Source organism: Eleutherodactylus coqui, chromosome 1, assembly GCF_035609145.1.
Source record: "Eleutherodactylus coqui strain aEleCoq1 chromosome 1, aEleCoq1.hap1, whole genome shotgun sequence".
NCBI classification, from domain to species: Eukaryota; Metazoa; Chordata; class Amphibia; order Anura; family Eleutherodactylidae; genus Eleutherodactylus; species Eleutherodactylus coqui.
Window position 1 is genome coordinate 197,612,157 of NC_089837.1, and position 17,369 is coordinate 197,629,525.

The 17,369-nt window shown below is 43.1% G+C and overlaps 1 protein-coding gene across 1 annotated transcript in view; it reads right to left on the reverse strand.

The window, feature by feature from the left end:
- The window catches only part of RNGTT (RNA guanylyltransferase and 5'-phosphatase), a 347,964-nt gene extending 330,595 nt beyond the window's left edge, over positions 1-17,369 (reverse strand). Inside the window, exons 1-4 of the mRNA XM_066605238.1 lie at positions 17,082-17,369; positions 15,732-15,841; positions 12,073-12,176; positions 6,457-6,545 (exon numbers count right to left, since the gene is read on the reverse strand). Of these exons, the coding sequence (XP_066461335.1) occupies positions 6,457-6,545; positions 12,073-12,176; positions 15,732-15,841; positions 17,082-17,145 (367 nt within the window). The 5' untranslated portion in view covers positions 17,146-17,369. The remainder of the gene's footprint in view (positions 1-6,456; positions 6,546-12,072; positions 12,177-15,731; positions 15,842-17,081) is intronic.

A 17,369-nucleotide genomic window follows, 5' to 3' on the forward strand; every position in this document is an offset into this window, starting at 1 on the left:
ATTAAAAATATGGGATAACTTTGCACAGCGACACCATCTAGTAGCAATACCAGGCCCACTAACTCCCCTTATGGGGAACCCGGATTTCCCTCAGGGATTACCGTTACTAGATAGAATGGGCTTACAAACACCTAGAGTAATGGATCTGGTAGGGGAAGAAGGTCTATTACCACTGAGCACACTCCTAGGGCAGGGGGGCCTTATGGCAGGCGCGTGGTTCCAGTACATGCAGATAGGCCACTTTATCAGAGCTCTGGGACCAATATCGGATCTGACCGCATTGCCCACGCCCTTCGAGGCACTCTGTGAGGGGCCTCGACGGACGAAAGGGGAGATCTCCGCTGTCTACAACATCCTGGTCACTGGGGAGGTCAGGGACGCAGTGAGGAGGATCCAGAGATCCTGGGAAAGGGAGCTGGGTCGACCTGTGACAGAGGAGGACTGGGAGAAGGCATGGCAAATGACACATAAGATGTCAGTATCAGGGAACCACCAAGAGATGAATTATAAACTCATAACTAGGTGGTACCGTACGCCAGCAAGACTGGCAAAAATCTTCCCAGGGCTCTCGGACATGTGCTGGAGATGCCTGAGGGAGAGGGGTACGCTCACTCATATATGGTGGTCTTGCCCCCAACTCTCTGAACTATGGTCGGAAATTGAAGGATTATACAATTCCCTGAACAGGGGAGCCATATCCTTGACGCCAGAAATGGTTCTACTATCGATATTACCAGGATCCATGAGTACTAATAAGACTAATATTCTAAGGTTTCTTCTTCAAGCCATGAGAACGGTGATTCCTAGATACTGGAGGTCACAGGACCCCCTGACACGCCTGAATTGGGTGACAACGATGGATGAGATTAGCCGGATGGAGGAGATGAGGGCCAGAGACGACACCCAATATACATCCTATCACGCCACTTGGGAGGTTTGGTTGACATTTCGTAAATCTACTACGTTTGGCCATTGGTTGGCAAATGGATTTATATCTCAATAATAACCGGGGCGGGTCGGCCAGGCGGCGCGGGCAGGAGGCACAATGCTTATTCTTTTTCCTCTCTATCTCCTTTTCGCCTTTATATTCTCTTTTTCTTTCGTTTCTCTTTCCTTCTGCTTTCCCCACTCTCCCCATCTACTACCCCCCCCCCTTTTTTTCCTTCTTTAAACTCTCACACCTAGTTCCACACCTACCCATGTGGTGCTACTACCCCTGACTGGGGCAACATTGACATTTATATAGTCAGTAGCATTGTTCGGGAACGGATATTCCCATTACTCGTTAATTTGTCATAATGAATGGGATCATTACACAGATTTAGAATGTTGAACTAAGAAAATTTAGAGACATCTTGAGGAAATACTCTATTGAATGCAAAAACATTTCATTTACCAAATTGTTGTTTAAGACATTATTATGAACATATTACAGATACGAATAATTTGGAGAACAATGTTTTAATATAATTTGTTATGCACAAGTCTCTAATAAAAGACATTTTGAATAAAAATACAACTCGTCCCACAAAAAAACAAACCCTTAGTTTGCTACGTTGATGGATAAATAAAAGTTATGAATTTTTAAAAAGTGGAGAGGGAAAACCAAGAAAGGGGGAGGGGGGCATGTCTTTCAGGAGTTTACCCTTTCCAATACAAATCCAATTTCCCTGCCATCCACACTCTCCCCAGCTCTTATTTATTTTGGGTGGGTAAGCGCGTTGTGGATTCCTTGGAATTACTAAACAAACACGTAAAAATGAACTGATGATTTTATTAGCAATTTTTTGAAAATTATACATGAGTTAATATATATATTACACATGTGTATTGTACGAATATATATATATATATATATATATATATATATATATATATATATATATAATATAGTTTTGTATTTGTATATTACACTATGCAGAAGAGAGGTCTGTCATCGGAGTTCTCTTCTGGATATATTAAAACATGCAGAAATCCGATGTCAGCACTCCTCTGCATTCTGTAATATACATATGCAGAAGAGCACTCCAATGACAGAACTCTCTTCTGCATAGTGTTAGATACATATGTTGGACCTTGTCCAATATGGGAGCGATGCAAGGAAATCTCAACATCAGACAAGTCCAACACTTGATTGGAAAGGGTTAATAGAGTATTTTTAAAGTATTCTCAAGGCATAGTAACAATAGTCTTAAGGCTGGGTTCACATGGGGCGGAAATCCCACGGAAATCACGCGGAATGTCCGTAACTGGAACGCACCGAAATTCCGCGAGGCTTCTACAGCGGAAAGGCAGCTTCCGTGTTCGTAGCAGCTTGTTCGCCAGTATTCCGCTGCAGGATTTCTCCACACAGAGAGAAGAGAGCCCGCAGAGGAAACGGCGATACAATTGACATGTTGCGGATTTGAATTCTGTACCATATGTCAGTTCCTAAAAGGCTTGTCCGCATCGTATGGACAAAATCTTTGCGAATCCCGTCCACTTTGCAGCGTAGGCTCAGGCTTTAGAATGGATGCAAAATTTCTGTGCGGAAAGTCCGCCCCGTGTGAACCCTACCTAACACTGAAAAAAATAGTAAGTGTATATATATTACACATACTCAATGGTAAATTAACAAACTAAAATGAGACTTTTTGCTTACGGCTCATTTACACGCAAAGACAATCTTTCAAACGATTGAAAAATTGACAGTTTTAGTGAACAGGTTGCATAAAGTACTAATGGGCACTAATGTCCATTAGCACTTTATCAGTGTCATTTGTGTGCAAATGAGCCTCCAGGAGCTGCTTGCAGAACTCAGCAGGTGGTCTGAGCTCTGGCATGGGCTGTCATGAGCTGCCAGCATGAATACAATGTAATCAGCTGCTCCCAGTCCCTGTTATCTCTCTCTTGCTGGAAGATGGATTTTAAGCTCACCTTAAAATCATCATTCAGGTGAAGAGTAAAAGATGGGAGCGTTTACACACAACGATTACCGCTCATATGCCATTGTTTTGACGAATTTTGAGCGATAATCGTTGCGTGTAAATGGGATTTAAGTCTGTAAAGAAATCCAAGTACATTGAGAGAGATTTTACTAAGTAAATTCACCATCTGATTTACCGTTTTTTAGAAACTTTTAGTGCTTCACTACCCAGTATAAAAAAAAGTTCCAGAAAAGGGGGTGTAGCTAAGCAGAATATTGGTGCAAATAAAACCAATCGGAGGTAGCGTAGGGAAGAAAAAAAAGTGTCTAAAGGTCCATTTAGACACAACGATAATCGCTCAAATGATGTCGCTCAAGTGACTTTTGAGTGATCATTGTTGGGTCATTTACAGTGCAAGAGGATCGCTCAAGATGAGTGATTACCTTGCGCTGCCAGTGGAGGATGCAAAAGACAAGCGGGATGGCCCCGCTTGTCTTCTGCATCCAGCTGTTCTCTGCTCTGAGTGCCCGCCCGTTATACAGCCGAGCACTCGAATCGGAGGCTGCAGAAGACAAGCAGGGTGTCCCCGCTTGTCTTCTGCATACAGCTGTTCCCCTGCTCCAGCGCCTGGCTGTTATACAGCTGAGCGCTCGGAGCGGAGGATGCAGAAGACAAGCGGGGTGTCCCCGCTTGTTTTCTGCATCCAGATGCTTTCTGCACGGAGAGCCCGGCTGTTATACAGCCGAGCGCTCCGTGCCAGGTATGGAGAACAGAGCTGGACTGCTCTGTTCTTCATACCCAGCCTGTTATCAGGGAGCGGGATACAGCTGAAATAATAGTATCAGCTGTATCCCGCTGTGAATTCCTAATAAGACTCATCGTTGTCTTTCAGCACACTGAAAGACAACTATGAGGGATGGCTTAAAGGGGTTGTCTCGCGAAAGCAAGTGGGGTTAAGCACTTCTGTATGGCCATATTAATGCACTTTGTAATATACATCGTGCATTAAATATGAGCCATACAGAAGTTATTCACTTACCTTCCCTGCGCTGGCGTCCCCGTCTCCATGGCTCCGTCTAACTTCAGCGTCTAATCGCCCGATTAGACACGCTTGCGCAGAAGGGTCTTCTGCCTTCGGGTCTGTCCGGCAGCAGCTGCGTTCTGGCTCCGCCCCCTTCTACGCGTCATCGCGTAGCTCAGCCCCGCCACGTGTGCCGATTCCAGCCTCCCGATTGGCTGGAATCGGCACACGTGACGGGGCGGAGCTACGCAATGACGCGTAGAAGGGGGCGGAGCCAGAACGCCGCTCGTGCCAGACCGAGCCGAAGGCAGAAGACCCTTCTGCGCAAGCGTGTCTAATCGGGCGATTAGACGCTGAAGTTAGACGGAGCCATGGAGACGGGGACGCCAGCGCAGGGAAGGTAAGTGAATAACTTCTGTATGGCTCATATTTAATGCACGATGTATATTACAAAGTGCATTAATATGGCCATACAGAAGTGTATAACCCCACTTGCTGCCGCGAGACAACCCCTTTAACAAAAACTGCACGATGGGCGCACATTTACACACAACGATTATCATTCAAAAGACGGCTTTTGAGCGATAATCGTTGTTTCTAAATGGGCCTTAACACGTCTACCAAGACACGACACATGTAATACAGTGTGCGTCACTGAATTTGCTGCAGATTCTGTCTGTTTCTTCTAGCTTTATACAGTCTTTCAGACACCATAATGACTAATTAGCAATACTGTTTGCTAAGCCCACCTTCCTCCTGGAAGTGCTGCTAGTGTATTCAGATTGAATCCACTGCCTCAATGTCTAGCATATAGTCATCCTAATGGTGGGTCCCTAGCTCTCCATTAACTGTCACCTAGCTAACCCAATTACAGCTAAAGAATCATCCTAAAGAGGGTAAAATAGACAAGTCAGTAGATCCAGATGGCAAGAAACAAGAGTGTCCAGACAAGAGAATGACATACAGTCCTCCTCTGTCAGTATTTAAGGCAGGGGTGCACAACCTGTAACCCATAATCCCATTCTGTGTGTCCCAAAACCATGTGGACACAGTAATGCCTGTCTGTGCAGGGCTCCAGACTAACAAAAAAAAAAATCTACCAAGGCTTATTGATTGCCAAGCTGAAAAATATAGGAGCCCAATAAATGTATTCATAAAATGTAAACATATATAATGTTAGAATAGAGACTTATTCTTTTGTATTATACTGTACGGTACTAGAAAATTCACTAGATACACACATCCATGAGTGACCCTTCAATATAGTATAGCAAGGACATCCAAAACCCTCCTTCAAGTAATTGTCTATACTTTCTGAGTGCAAGCGGGGATGAAGTCCCTGAAGATCCTGGTTGGTTACATGACTGTTTGGGGGCGGATCATGTAACGGACGTGTCTAGCGTGAGGCAGGTCTGCTACATAGAAAATAGATTATTTTTCCCATTACAGCAATGAAACGTGGTAAGTGGAACAGTCACAAATACCACAAAATCTTGTTGCCATTTCCAAAAGTTTGGAAATATTGGTGACTATCTGTAGTCCTGCTCTGTGTGGCTGCTGACATCTAATTTCCATGTCAGAAAGAAGGCACAGAGATCAGAAGAAAGTATGAGCAAGTACTAATGGTGCAATGTGTAGCCATCTCTGGCTCCTAAGACATCCGAAAAAAACCCTGTTTGGCCCTTAAGAAAAGAGTATGTGGTTTAGAGTTGACAGTCTATGCATAGGAATCTCTCTATTATGGTGTACAGGGCTGTAAAATGATAGGCTGTTACCACTGTACATTACAACGGAAAGCGCCACATGGTCTCCTCTTCTCTGGAATACTGACTGGGAAGAAGGGGGCCCCCATTCTACACGTAAGTGGGAGTCCTGGAAACAGAACCTGCGTTTTCAGAAATTTCATAAAAGTCTCTGATAGAAATACTGCTTTACATTACATGGAACTCTGGCGGAACACGTGATTTTGTGATTAAAAAACATTGAAAATCAGCCCATTCTGCATGCCTTTCTTGAAGGACATTATTTGTGACCCAGGGAGTTAGAGCCAATGTACACTAACTAATTCTAGCTCTGTATGACCCATAATCCATAAGCTTGCATTAACGTCTTTAGGGTCCAACTTTACCTAAGTAGGCCTCTGATTTTATATGGATGGAGATATACAGGTTTTTTTAAATTTTACTCCACTATCAAAAGCTTGAACCATTTTCCATCAGACACCATATAAAGATGCTTTTGTTCCCTGGAGACCTTGTTCTAAGGTAAAATACCTGCACACCACCAACACATCTCTGGAATATGATACTAAGCCGAATGTCTACGGCACTCAGTGCTCCGTTGTACGGCCTCCGCCATGAGCATTGGGCTTTACGCTCTACACTTGAGAACCAACGCTCGGATCACAACAACGTTATTCTATACTTCATTTCCATTTCTTATTTGGTTTTTGCAACTTTTCTTATTAACTGCATGAAAGGTCTATAGAAATGGAAGCACCATGTGTAAGATAAGGACTTAGAAACATACCAATAAGTTCCTCCGGACTCCTGTCCATGAATCTCTCACAGAGTCGAATGAAAGTTTCAGTGTTTTCCTGTGATGGACATTCCCCATGTCTACAGAGCAATAGAATGAAAGCATTATTACCAGTCAGAATGTGAGTCACTACACAGAATCATCAATGTACACAAATACAAATACCTGAATTAATCAACCAATGTCCTTTTGTGTAGGGACCATACATTTAATGCAGGAACAAGGAGGATATTTTTATGAGCCAAGCTAGTCAACTGGACATTTACTGTAGTAGCTGCAAATAAGCCCTATGTCCCTTTAACCCTTTAAGGACATGGCCCTCCCCCCCCCCTCCACCCCCCTTCCTCATTTTAGTTTTTTCCTCCCCCTTTTTAAAAAATCATAACTCTTTTATTTATCCATCGACGCAGCAGTCAGAGTTGTTGTTTGCAGAATGAGTTGTATTTTTCAATGGTACTATACAATGTACCATATAAGGTACTGAAAAACTTTAAAAAAATTCTAAGTGGGGTGAACTTAAAAAAAGAAAAGAAATTATGCCATCTTTGAGGGAAGGGGGGAGTGAGGGAAGGGGGTCTAGTGTATACGGCACACACTGCAACAATTGACATGACAGCCCAATACTGTGGGTCAGTACGATTACTATGATACAAAATGTATATATACACTACTATTTTTTTTTTTAGTTAATTTTTCAAAATTATTTTCTGCCGCCTTCTTCTGACAGCCATTACTTTGGTTATTTTTCCATCGACTATCTGGTGTACTACTCCCTTCAGAGGACAGCACAAACAGGCTCTAACCAGAGTAGAAAAAGAAGTGGGAGGCCGCGTTGCACAACTAAGCAAGAAGATAAGCACATTAGAGTCTCTAGTTTGAGAAACAGACGCCTCACAGGTACCCAACTGGCATCTTCATTAAATAGTACCCGCAAAACACCAGTGTCAACATCTACAGTGGAGAGGTGGCTGCGGGATTTTGGGCTTCAGGGCAGAGTGGCAAAGAAAAAGCCATATCTGAGACTGGCCAATAAAAGAAAAAGATTAAGATGGGCAAAAGAACACAGACATTGGACAGAGGAAGACTGGAAAAAGGTGTTGTGGACGGATGAATCCAAGTTTGAGGTGTTTGGATCACAAAGAAGAACGTTTGTGAGACGCAGAACAAATGAAAAGATGCTGGAAGAATGCCTGACGCCATCTGTTAAGCATGGTGGAGGTAATGTGATGGTCTGGGGTTGCTTTGGTGCTGGTAAGGTGGGAGATTTGTACAGGGTAAAAGGGATTCTGAATAAGGAAGGCTATCACTCCATTTTGCAACGCCATGCCATACCCAGTGGACAGGGCTTGATTGGAACCAATTTCATCCTACAACAGGACAATGACCCTAAACACACCTCCAAATTGTGCAAGAACTATTTACAGCAGAAGCAGGCAGCTGGTATTCTATCGGTAATGGAGTGGCCAGCGCAGTCACCAGATCTGAACCCCATTGAGCTGTTGTGGGAGCAGCTTGACCGTATGGTACGCCAGAAGTGCCCATCCAACCAATCCAACTTGTGGGAGATGCTTCTAGAAGCGTGGGGTGCAATTTCTCAAGCTTACCTCAACAAATTAACAGCTAGAATGTCAAAGGTGTGCAATGCTGTAATTGCTGCAAAAGGAGGATTCTTTGACGAAAGCAAAGTTTGATGTAAAAACAATGTTATTTCAAATACAAATCATTATTTCTAACCTTGTCAATGTCTTGACTCTATTTTCTATTCATTTCACAACGCATGGTGGTGAATAAGTGTGACTTTTCATGGAAAACACAAAATTGTTTGGGTGACCCCAAACTTTTGAACGGTAGTGTAGTTGTGCAGGGACTCATTTTTTGCGGCATGTCCTGTAATTGGTACCATTTTGGAGTACACATGACTTTTTGATTGCTTTTTATTAATTTTTTCTTGGACACATGGTGACCCAAAAAAGCACAATTCCAGCGTTGTTTATTTATTTTTTCTGACGATGTTCACCGTGATGAGAAAATAATGCATTACTTTGATAGATCAGACTTTTTTTTTTATTCCCCATAGAGGACAAGAGCTTCGATCACTCCTGCAGTATGATGTAACGCTATACAGCAATCTGACAAAATCTATAAACTCACAACACAGGCATGGCTTGTTAGGCAATTTTCAATGACACCCCTGAGGCCTTTCAGAAGGCCCCCCGACTGCCATGACACCTGCACAACAACCCGCAATCTCATTGAGGGGGAAGGGGGGACAGGGTATGGGGACTATGCGAGACCCCAGACCATTGAACTGGGCATTTAAATGTCACTATAAGAATTGAAAGAGTTAGCAGATCCAAATAGCAGCTCTGCTTATCAGAGCTGTTGCAGGCGGGTGTTGGCTGTAAGAAATAACTGGCGCTCATCCTGCATGGTGTGAGATCAACCCCTGATCCTCCTCCATACAAACCTGTAGCTTTAAGAAGTTAAAGGAGATTTCCCACCAAAAACATTTATCATCTCTCCAGAGGATAAAAAAATAATGTTTTTGATACAATGTGAACTGCGGATGGGCTGCGGGTCGGATTGACTTTATTGGAAGCACCGCAAAAAATATAGCATGCTGCGATTTTTCATCCGCGAGCAAAAACTGCAATTTGTTTCCGCTCATGTGTATGAAGAATTACTTTTGCATAGCATGCTATGGTGGTATTTGCTGCGGAATCCAGAGGTGGTCGCACGATCCGGATACAGCAATTCAAATCCGCCCGTGCGCATTCAGCCTTAAAGTGACATTGGGTTATTCGTGCTCTGTGGATAGGTAATAAAAGTTTTTGGTGGGATAACCCCTGGAATGAGATTGCCATGCATTAACCCCTTAAGGACGCAGGCTTTTTTTCATTTTCATTTTTGTTTTTTCCTCCCCACTTTCAAAAATCCATAACTCTTATTTATCCATCGATGTCGCCGTTTGAGGGCTTGTTTTTTGCGGGCCAAGTTGTCTACGTCAATGGTGCTATTTAATGTACCATATAATATACTGAAGAACTTTTAAAAAATTTGAAATGGAGTGAAATAGAAATAACGCACAATTCCGCCATTTGTGGGGGTTTGTTTCTACGGTGTGCACACTACAGTAAGAATGACAGGATAACTTTATTCTATGGGTCAGAAAGATTACAATGATACCAAATTTATGCAGGTTTTTTTGTTTGCTGTGCTATATCTTTGGAAACAAAATGTAATTATTTTCTACTGTCTTCTGACCACCATAACTTTATTTTTCCGTCATCATAGTTGTACGAGGGCTTGTTTTTAGCAGAACGTCCTGTAGTTTCTATTGGTAACTTGATTCAATTCATTCTATTTTGGAGTACATTGACATTTTCATTGCTTTTTATTACATTTTTACTTGGAGATAAGGTGACCGAAAAAGCGCAATTCTAGCATTGCTTTTTCTTTCTGACGACGTGTAATGGTTTGATCGCTCCTGCAGTATGACATAATACCTTAGGTATTACATTTACCGTGATCTGACAGGCAATCTATTGAGCCATCCAATGGTAATATATGCATTAAAAGAGGCATTAAAGTAAAGTTCTAAGAAAATTTACTGCCCAATACATTAACCCCTTAACGACTGCCTATACGCCTTTTGGCAGCGGACATTAAGGAGCTTTATTCTGAAGCGATGTCAAAAGACGGTGTTGCATTAGAAGCCTGTTCCGGGAGGAGCGGGTGCTCGGCTGTCAGATGACAGATGGGCACTTGCTCTAATATCGGGGACCAGAGAAGCTTTGGATCCCCTGTGTTTAACCCTTTACACGCTGCAGCATGTAAAAGCATAATGGGTTGGTATGGAACCCAGAGGCTTGGACATAGCCTCTGGTTTTGCCAGCTTCGGGGGCCTCTGAGGTTCAGCCTCTGGCTAACCTCATAGGCTTTCTAATGCACTACTATACTGAAGTACAACTATACTGTATATATCTACTAGTATTTTAAAATAATGATAAAAGATGCTGATATTCAAGTCCCCTAGTGGGACAAAAATGTAAAAAGTTTAAAAAATATTTAAAAATAAATAAATAAAATGCCAAAACCCCACCTTTCCCTTTTCACCATGTAAAAAATAAATAAATTTAAAAAGTTTACATATGTAGTATCGCTGAGTTCATAATGACCCAGAGAAAAAGTTAGTACATTATTTAACCTGCATGGTGAACGCCATGAAAAAAAAAATAGAATGGAAAATGATCAAAACGTTGCATGGATCAACAAATGGTACCATTAAGAAGAACCCATATAACACCATTGACAAAAAAAAAATGTAAGGGTCTTAAAAAAAAGGGGGCGAGGTGAAGGGTTGCGTACAAAAGTTAACAAATAACACACAAAAAAACAAAAAAAAACAACTTTAGAAACTTGGTGTTGCTGGAATCATGCTGGCCCTGAGAATAATGTTATCCCATTATTTGTTTTGCATACTGAACGCCGTGAAAGTGAAATCTAAAAAACAAAAAAAGAATTTCTTTTTTTTCTCCCCAATGCCCCTAAGAAAAATTAATAAAAAAGTTGCTCAATACATTACATGTAGCCAAATAATGATGCCATTGGAAAATACAACTTGTCCTGCAAAAAACAAGACCTCATATGGCTGTGTCGACAACAATTTTAAAAAAGGTTATGGCTCCTGGAATGCGACAAAGAGCGAAAGATAGGTCGATCATTAAGGTGCAAACGGGCTTCATCACCAAGAGGTTAAGGTTCACGCATTACCATGCTTGCCATAGTAAAAGAGGACATCAGAATATCTTCCATAGGTTTAGGATTCCCAATCAATCGAAATACATGAAGAACTCGCGGAAAGGACAATGGACGCCCAGTTTTTTGCATTCTTAATCTACCAAATGGCACGTTCTGTTTAAGGCTTTTCTTCAAAAAAGGGAATGGAAAGGGACGTCTGTAGCACCCCATACTCTGCAATGCAAACAGGGGACCTTGGACTTTGGCAAGACTCGCAAAACATAATTCCAAGATGGTGGAACATTGAATAATGTGTACTGCTCTTCTCCCATCACATGAGGAGAAATACAATCTAAAACAATTCGTGCCAATGGAATACCATGATACTGTGAGTGTTTGTCACAATCGGGCAATGTTCCAGATGGTGATCTTAGAACTTTCATGAAGTTTTCAGTAATGTTCCATTAGTATTAGTGTTCAGACTTCCATTTCATTGTACTTTAGAAACTTTCAAATTAAAATGATTAATTTTCAGTAAAGGTGGACTTTGGTCCTTCTCTCCCCGAGCCCTTCATATTTGGTATGGACTTCAGTGAAATCTATGGCAGCAATTTGCTGCTGAAGCTCATGAATTCTGCCACAGGTTTACAACTGCATATACACAGATTTTTGGATAATTAGCCACAACTAATCATGGGTAAAATACGCACCAAAAATGAATGTGTTGCAGAATTTTTCCACACTATGTAATAATTGAAAAATACATTTATTCACTTTGGGTCAAAATGTCAGCAGAAATGTGCGTAAATGTGAACAGACCCCTGAACGTTCCACCATGGAAAGTAAGAAGATGAAGATGGAACTCACCCTTTGCACTGAAGCTTTATGTAGTTTATTCCTTCCTTTTCAATGTCATTCCGATCATAGAATCTTGTAGTATTGGTCAAATCAATTAAAAGACCCATTTTTACCTGAAAAAGAGTTACATAAGTTATACAGAACAGTTTTTGGGAGACTCTCCTTATCTTCCAATATTCTACAACTCCCTTCATGCGGTGACCCAGTCCTTGCCACGTAATATCTTGAACTTCAATGCAAATACAAGCCTGATATAGCCATGACTCATAGATTGTTTTATTAGCAGAACAGAAAGGGAAATGAGGGCGAGGAATCCAGGTAGAAGAAAGGGGAGCAGGGAGCGAGGAAGGGGGATAATTCCATACAATAGGAACTGAGACAATTCACTCAAGCACAAGCAGACTTGGTAGAGGCAACACGAAGCAGAAGGGAAGGATAAAACAGAGTCAAGAGCGAACGGTCAACAACTAGATATGCTATAAAAAGGCCTAAGAAGCTCAAGATTCAGCCATCAGCACACAAAGTCATGGTGTCCGTTTTTTGGGATGACAAAGGCATCATTCTACTTGATTTTCTGGAATGAAGCCGTACCATCAACGGCGAGTAGTTGTAGCGCAAATCGCTTTTAATGGAAACTACATTGAGTAGCAAATTCACATAAAGGAAGAGCCACTCCAACTACATGTGCAATCTGAATGATCTACATCAGCTTATAAGGAAGTTATGACCACTTTTGCATTACTTTCAGTACGACCCTCGTATAATTAATACGGGACAACTGTATGTATAAATGTCATCCAGTCCATGGAAGAGCGGAACAAAACGCAGTGGATGGAGATAGATCATTAATAATCGGACTTGAACCACAGGGCAGAATAGAAGAATACAGAGAATTGCACTTGTGTACAGGCATCTCAGGGCTGTATGTACCATGGGAATCCAGCAACTTTCCCACCACAATGCAGATGGAGCCAATGTGACAGCGGGCAGTACTGTATGCTAACAGGGACTAGAATAGTGATCTAGTGTTTTCGCCTTTTTTCATTGATATGTTGTAGTTTTGATTTCTCTTTTCAGTGAACGGCTTTTGATTTTAGCTTAGCGACTCACAAGAGAATGAAGAGCCTTGATGTTGGTTGCATTTCACCAAAATATCAACAAATACCTCATGTTCATCTTTTTTGCAGGATGCAGCCAGTCATTGTGATGCTAGAGGAGAATGTGGTGTCAAGTACTTAGAAGGAGCTGGGCAGCCGCCTGATCCAATAGTAGGAAACTGACCAATAGGAACAGTGCACCAGACATAACCGTGTGACTGGCACCCTAGGGAAGCCTCATTTGTCTGCATTCGCCACACTAAGCATCCACCCAACCCATAGATGGTCTGTGTGCAAGTGGCTGTTCACCAGTATTTTGCACCTGTACAGCCTCCATCATATATTATTTGAACCTTATCTGCATCCTGCGGTAAACTTGTGTTAAAAAGGGGTCTTCCAGACTATATTTATTGATAGGCTGGGGTCCGCCACTCAGGACCCTGACTGATCAACTGTTTGGATGCCTGATGTCACTGGCAAAAGACAGGTTCAAAGAGGAAATAGATAGCTCTGACCCCTGTATTGTGGCTGGCACAACTTTCAATAAAATCAATGACAGTTGCGCCTGCAGTTACCAGTGCCAGCCACTACACAAGAGTCGGAGGTATCCGCTTCCACTCTGTACCCCGCGTTTTGCGAGTGACAGCAGGTGCCTGAACAAAAAGCTGATCAGTTGGGGCCTCGAGCGACGGACCCCAGCCGATCAACTATTGATGACCTATCCTGAGGATAGGTCAACAATAGCCTGTCAAATACCTTTAACTTTGTATGAGTGAGTATGGCTTTTGCAGTAATATGCAGGGACTATGATTGGGACTATTGGTGTTGACAAAAAATTGAAGGATCTTACTTTAGTTTAACAGAATTTACATTGAACGGTATAATGCAGTAGCTGCTATAAGATGGAGCTTCATGGTTCGGCTCCCAAGAAATGATTACATTGTGTAATATGCATTGCAGAATGACTGGCTGCTGTGAGTGAAACTTCTACCAACTAAACAGCTTATAGCAGCAGATCCCAAGCTGGTCATCAACGCGTTTGGTGGGAATATCCCTTTAAAAGGACTTCTATTAACGTTCCTGCAGTGATTAAATCAGTAGCACGGCAGAGACGCTGACATGGGGGACACGCTATACATATGTCCTCTGCTGCACTGCCAGCCTCAGGAGCCCCAGGATCCTCTTTTCAGACACACCAAGGAGTATGCAAATACCCCATAGGAGTCTGTTGGGCGGTTCACTAATAGTTGATCAGGACTTTCTTCTGTAAATGATTGTTGACGCCTACTCTTGGCTCTTGATTGGCTGCTAGTGGCATCAATCAAGGGCCAAGGTGAGGGGTTGATGATAGCTTACTGAAGAAAGGCCAAGACCACCATCAGCAGTGGACCGTCTATAGGACCAGTCCAGGGGGATTTAAATACGACATGCTGCAGCTTCAAAAACCAATTCCATGGCAGCGTCCCCCGTCGTACCACTGGTTTAAAGCCGTAACTAAACGATAATCATTAAGTGTAAACACGCCAACAATCCAACGGTAATTCGTTCACTTATACATTTCATGCAAAGATGAAAACCAGTTGTCTTGTTTTGTAATCTTCCAGTTTAAACACCGATCATTCAGTCATTCTCATTCACTGCTGCAATCAACTGAACGATCCGGTAAGAAAAAAAATATATTAAATTTGTGTCTAAACTGACTGCCCGAGCGAAAGAGCAAACTTTGACATCGTTTGCTCGGGTGAACAATAATCGCTCCATGTAAAATCACCCTTAGAAGCTGAAGGGAAACTGACAGGTGCCCTTTAACCCTTTGTAATCCAATTTTGGATTCAGGGTTTCCTAGGGGGGCTTTCTCTTTCTGCCACTATACAATGGCGCCATTTGCTGGCTAGAGCCAGTACTGCGCTATGGGACATGCTGGAGAGACCCCCGACAACAGAGCTGCCAGTAATCTACAGTAAGAATACCCTGCCGGACGTCTTCCGACATCGGAGATGTACAGCCTTCAATCAGAATGTCTTTAGACGTCAAGACAGTGGATTGGAAAGGGTTAATAATGCTAGGCACAAGACACTTAAAGGGCTTCTGCCATATTTGCAAGTTCTTCCCTATCCACATTGATAGAAATAACTTGCAGATCAGTGTGGGTTTAAAAGTTGGGACCCCCACCGATCAGAAGAACAAGGCCTAGACCTGTGCAGAAGTGCGGGCAGCAGATGCACACGTGCGCTCCGACACGCCGTTCACCAACTTCAAGCATTAGGCTATGTTCAACTGAAGTGTATGGAGCCGCAGTGTACATGTGTAATCACTGCAGGTATACATAGGGCCCAATTCTCAAGATCAGCGGGGGTCCTAGAGCTTGGACCCGCAGGATCTGCAAGTTATCCACTATTCTGGGAACAGGGACTTAACTTGCAAAGATGGCAGAAGCCCTTGAAGTTACATTTCATCTATGCAATATGGCAGCTACTCCCATTTATCCGCTGAAGAGATTATATAGGATATAAAACGCTTGTCTCCTCTGAACAAATGTCAACAGAACTAAATAGCGCAGAAATCTCAGACCTTCAGACTCTTCAGATAGTTTGACAGCATGCTTGGGTGAAAACGATTTTCCTCAGGAACCTGATCATCATATTTGGGTCCCAACATTGTCTTTAAAGGTAAAAACTTCCCTGTAAACAAAACATAGAAAACATCATTATTAAGGCAATCCTAAAAACTGATGCCTTCTGCGTGGCCTTTTAAAAAATCAAGGTAAACAGTCATTCCTAACACTCCTAGCTTGTCACTAACAGCATTACTAATCGCTTATCTGGCATCAATGTCCGTTAGCCTGATTATCGGGCCATGTAAAAGCCATCAAAAGAGCCAACACTCGCTTGTCAGCTGATTGGTGACTTTAGCCAAAGGGATGTACATGAGTGAAGAGGAGGACGTACAGCTGGCCTACAGGAAGAATTACCATCAGTCATCCCCAGAAGCAGATTCACGGTCCGTGTAATAGAAAATTAAACAGTTGCTGATTGAAACGCTGGCTGATCTGCTTTGGGGTCTATTAGGAGCCCGTGTCACAGGTCCAATCAAACATGGCAGGAAAACTAGTGCAGCATCCTGCGGTACTTTGTACAGCAACTTACTGGACAGCGTGACAAAACCCCAACAGACCCCGTTGTACTCAGTGGGGTCTGTCTGTTGGGCGCTATGCATGTGCATCAGTTTCATTGTTCTGCTCCTATAGCACAACGGAAGAGAATAGCGTAGATGTGCGCTGCGCTCTGTTCGCACTTTCTTGCAGTACGTCTGCCAGCAGTTTCCTTATGAGCATCTCTACAGATCTCTGTGCAGCCCGTTCACATGGGATCTGCACAATAAAAGTTCCCCATTAGAGGTTGTTTTTTTTCTATCCAACTGCAAAAATTTTTAAAAAAGTTTTCTTAATATATTCTACTTGAGCAGCAGAGTCCAAGTGCTTATATGTTATGTGGATGAGGTGTATGAAGACGTGGGTTTGTGGTAATGTATGCACTAAACAGTTTATTGTGGCCGCTATACATGAGATGTGCGGCTGATCTACTAGACAACATACAACTGCACCAAAGCTTCAGCTGTGACCAGGATGGGTGCCCTACATGGTGCTAGAGCTATGGGGTACATTAGAGAGCGGTACACAAGGATCAGTCATGTAGATGGGACTAGAGTCCCGTCAGATGTGTCCTGCAGAGGGCAGCCTGGTGCCCAGGGACTAGAATGGGGTCAGGCAGCTGTCATGCCGGCTGTGGGGTGGATCAGCAGGACATGAAGTGCTCAGGATGGACGGTGACAGTGGCTCAGCTCCATAGGTGACAGCCTAGCACTAAGACCACGTGACTGGCTGTTGTTAGAGGACTGTGTAACTAAGGGCCGCCTAGTTACCTGCCACCGGATGTCCCCTGCGAGGGCAGTTCAGCCACCGCGGTGGTATCTTGTTATGAGCCATGCTGCTACAGCTGCTGATGGAGAGAGGAGGAGATTACAGCTACTATGCTTCCTGGAGGCTCTGCCGTCACGTGACACCGCCCACAACCACTCACACGGCGGAGGGCTCGCGGTGTGACGTCACCGCCTTACGTAACGGAGCAAAGCTCCCGCCGGGATCCCGCGTCTAATAGACCCCATTCAAAGTGCTGGCACTCAACCCACAATGCACAGCGGCATCAGCCT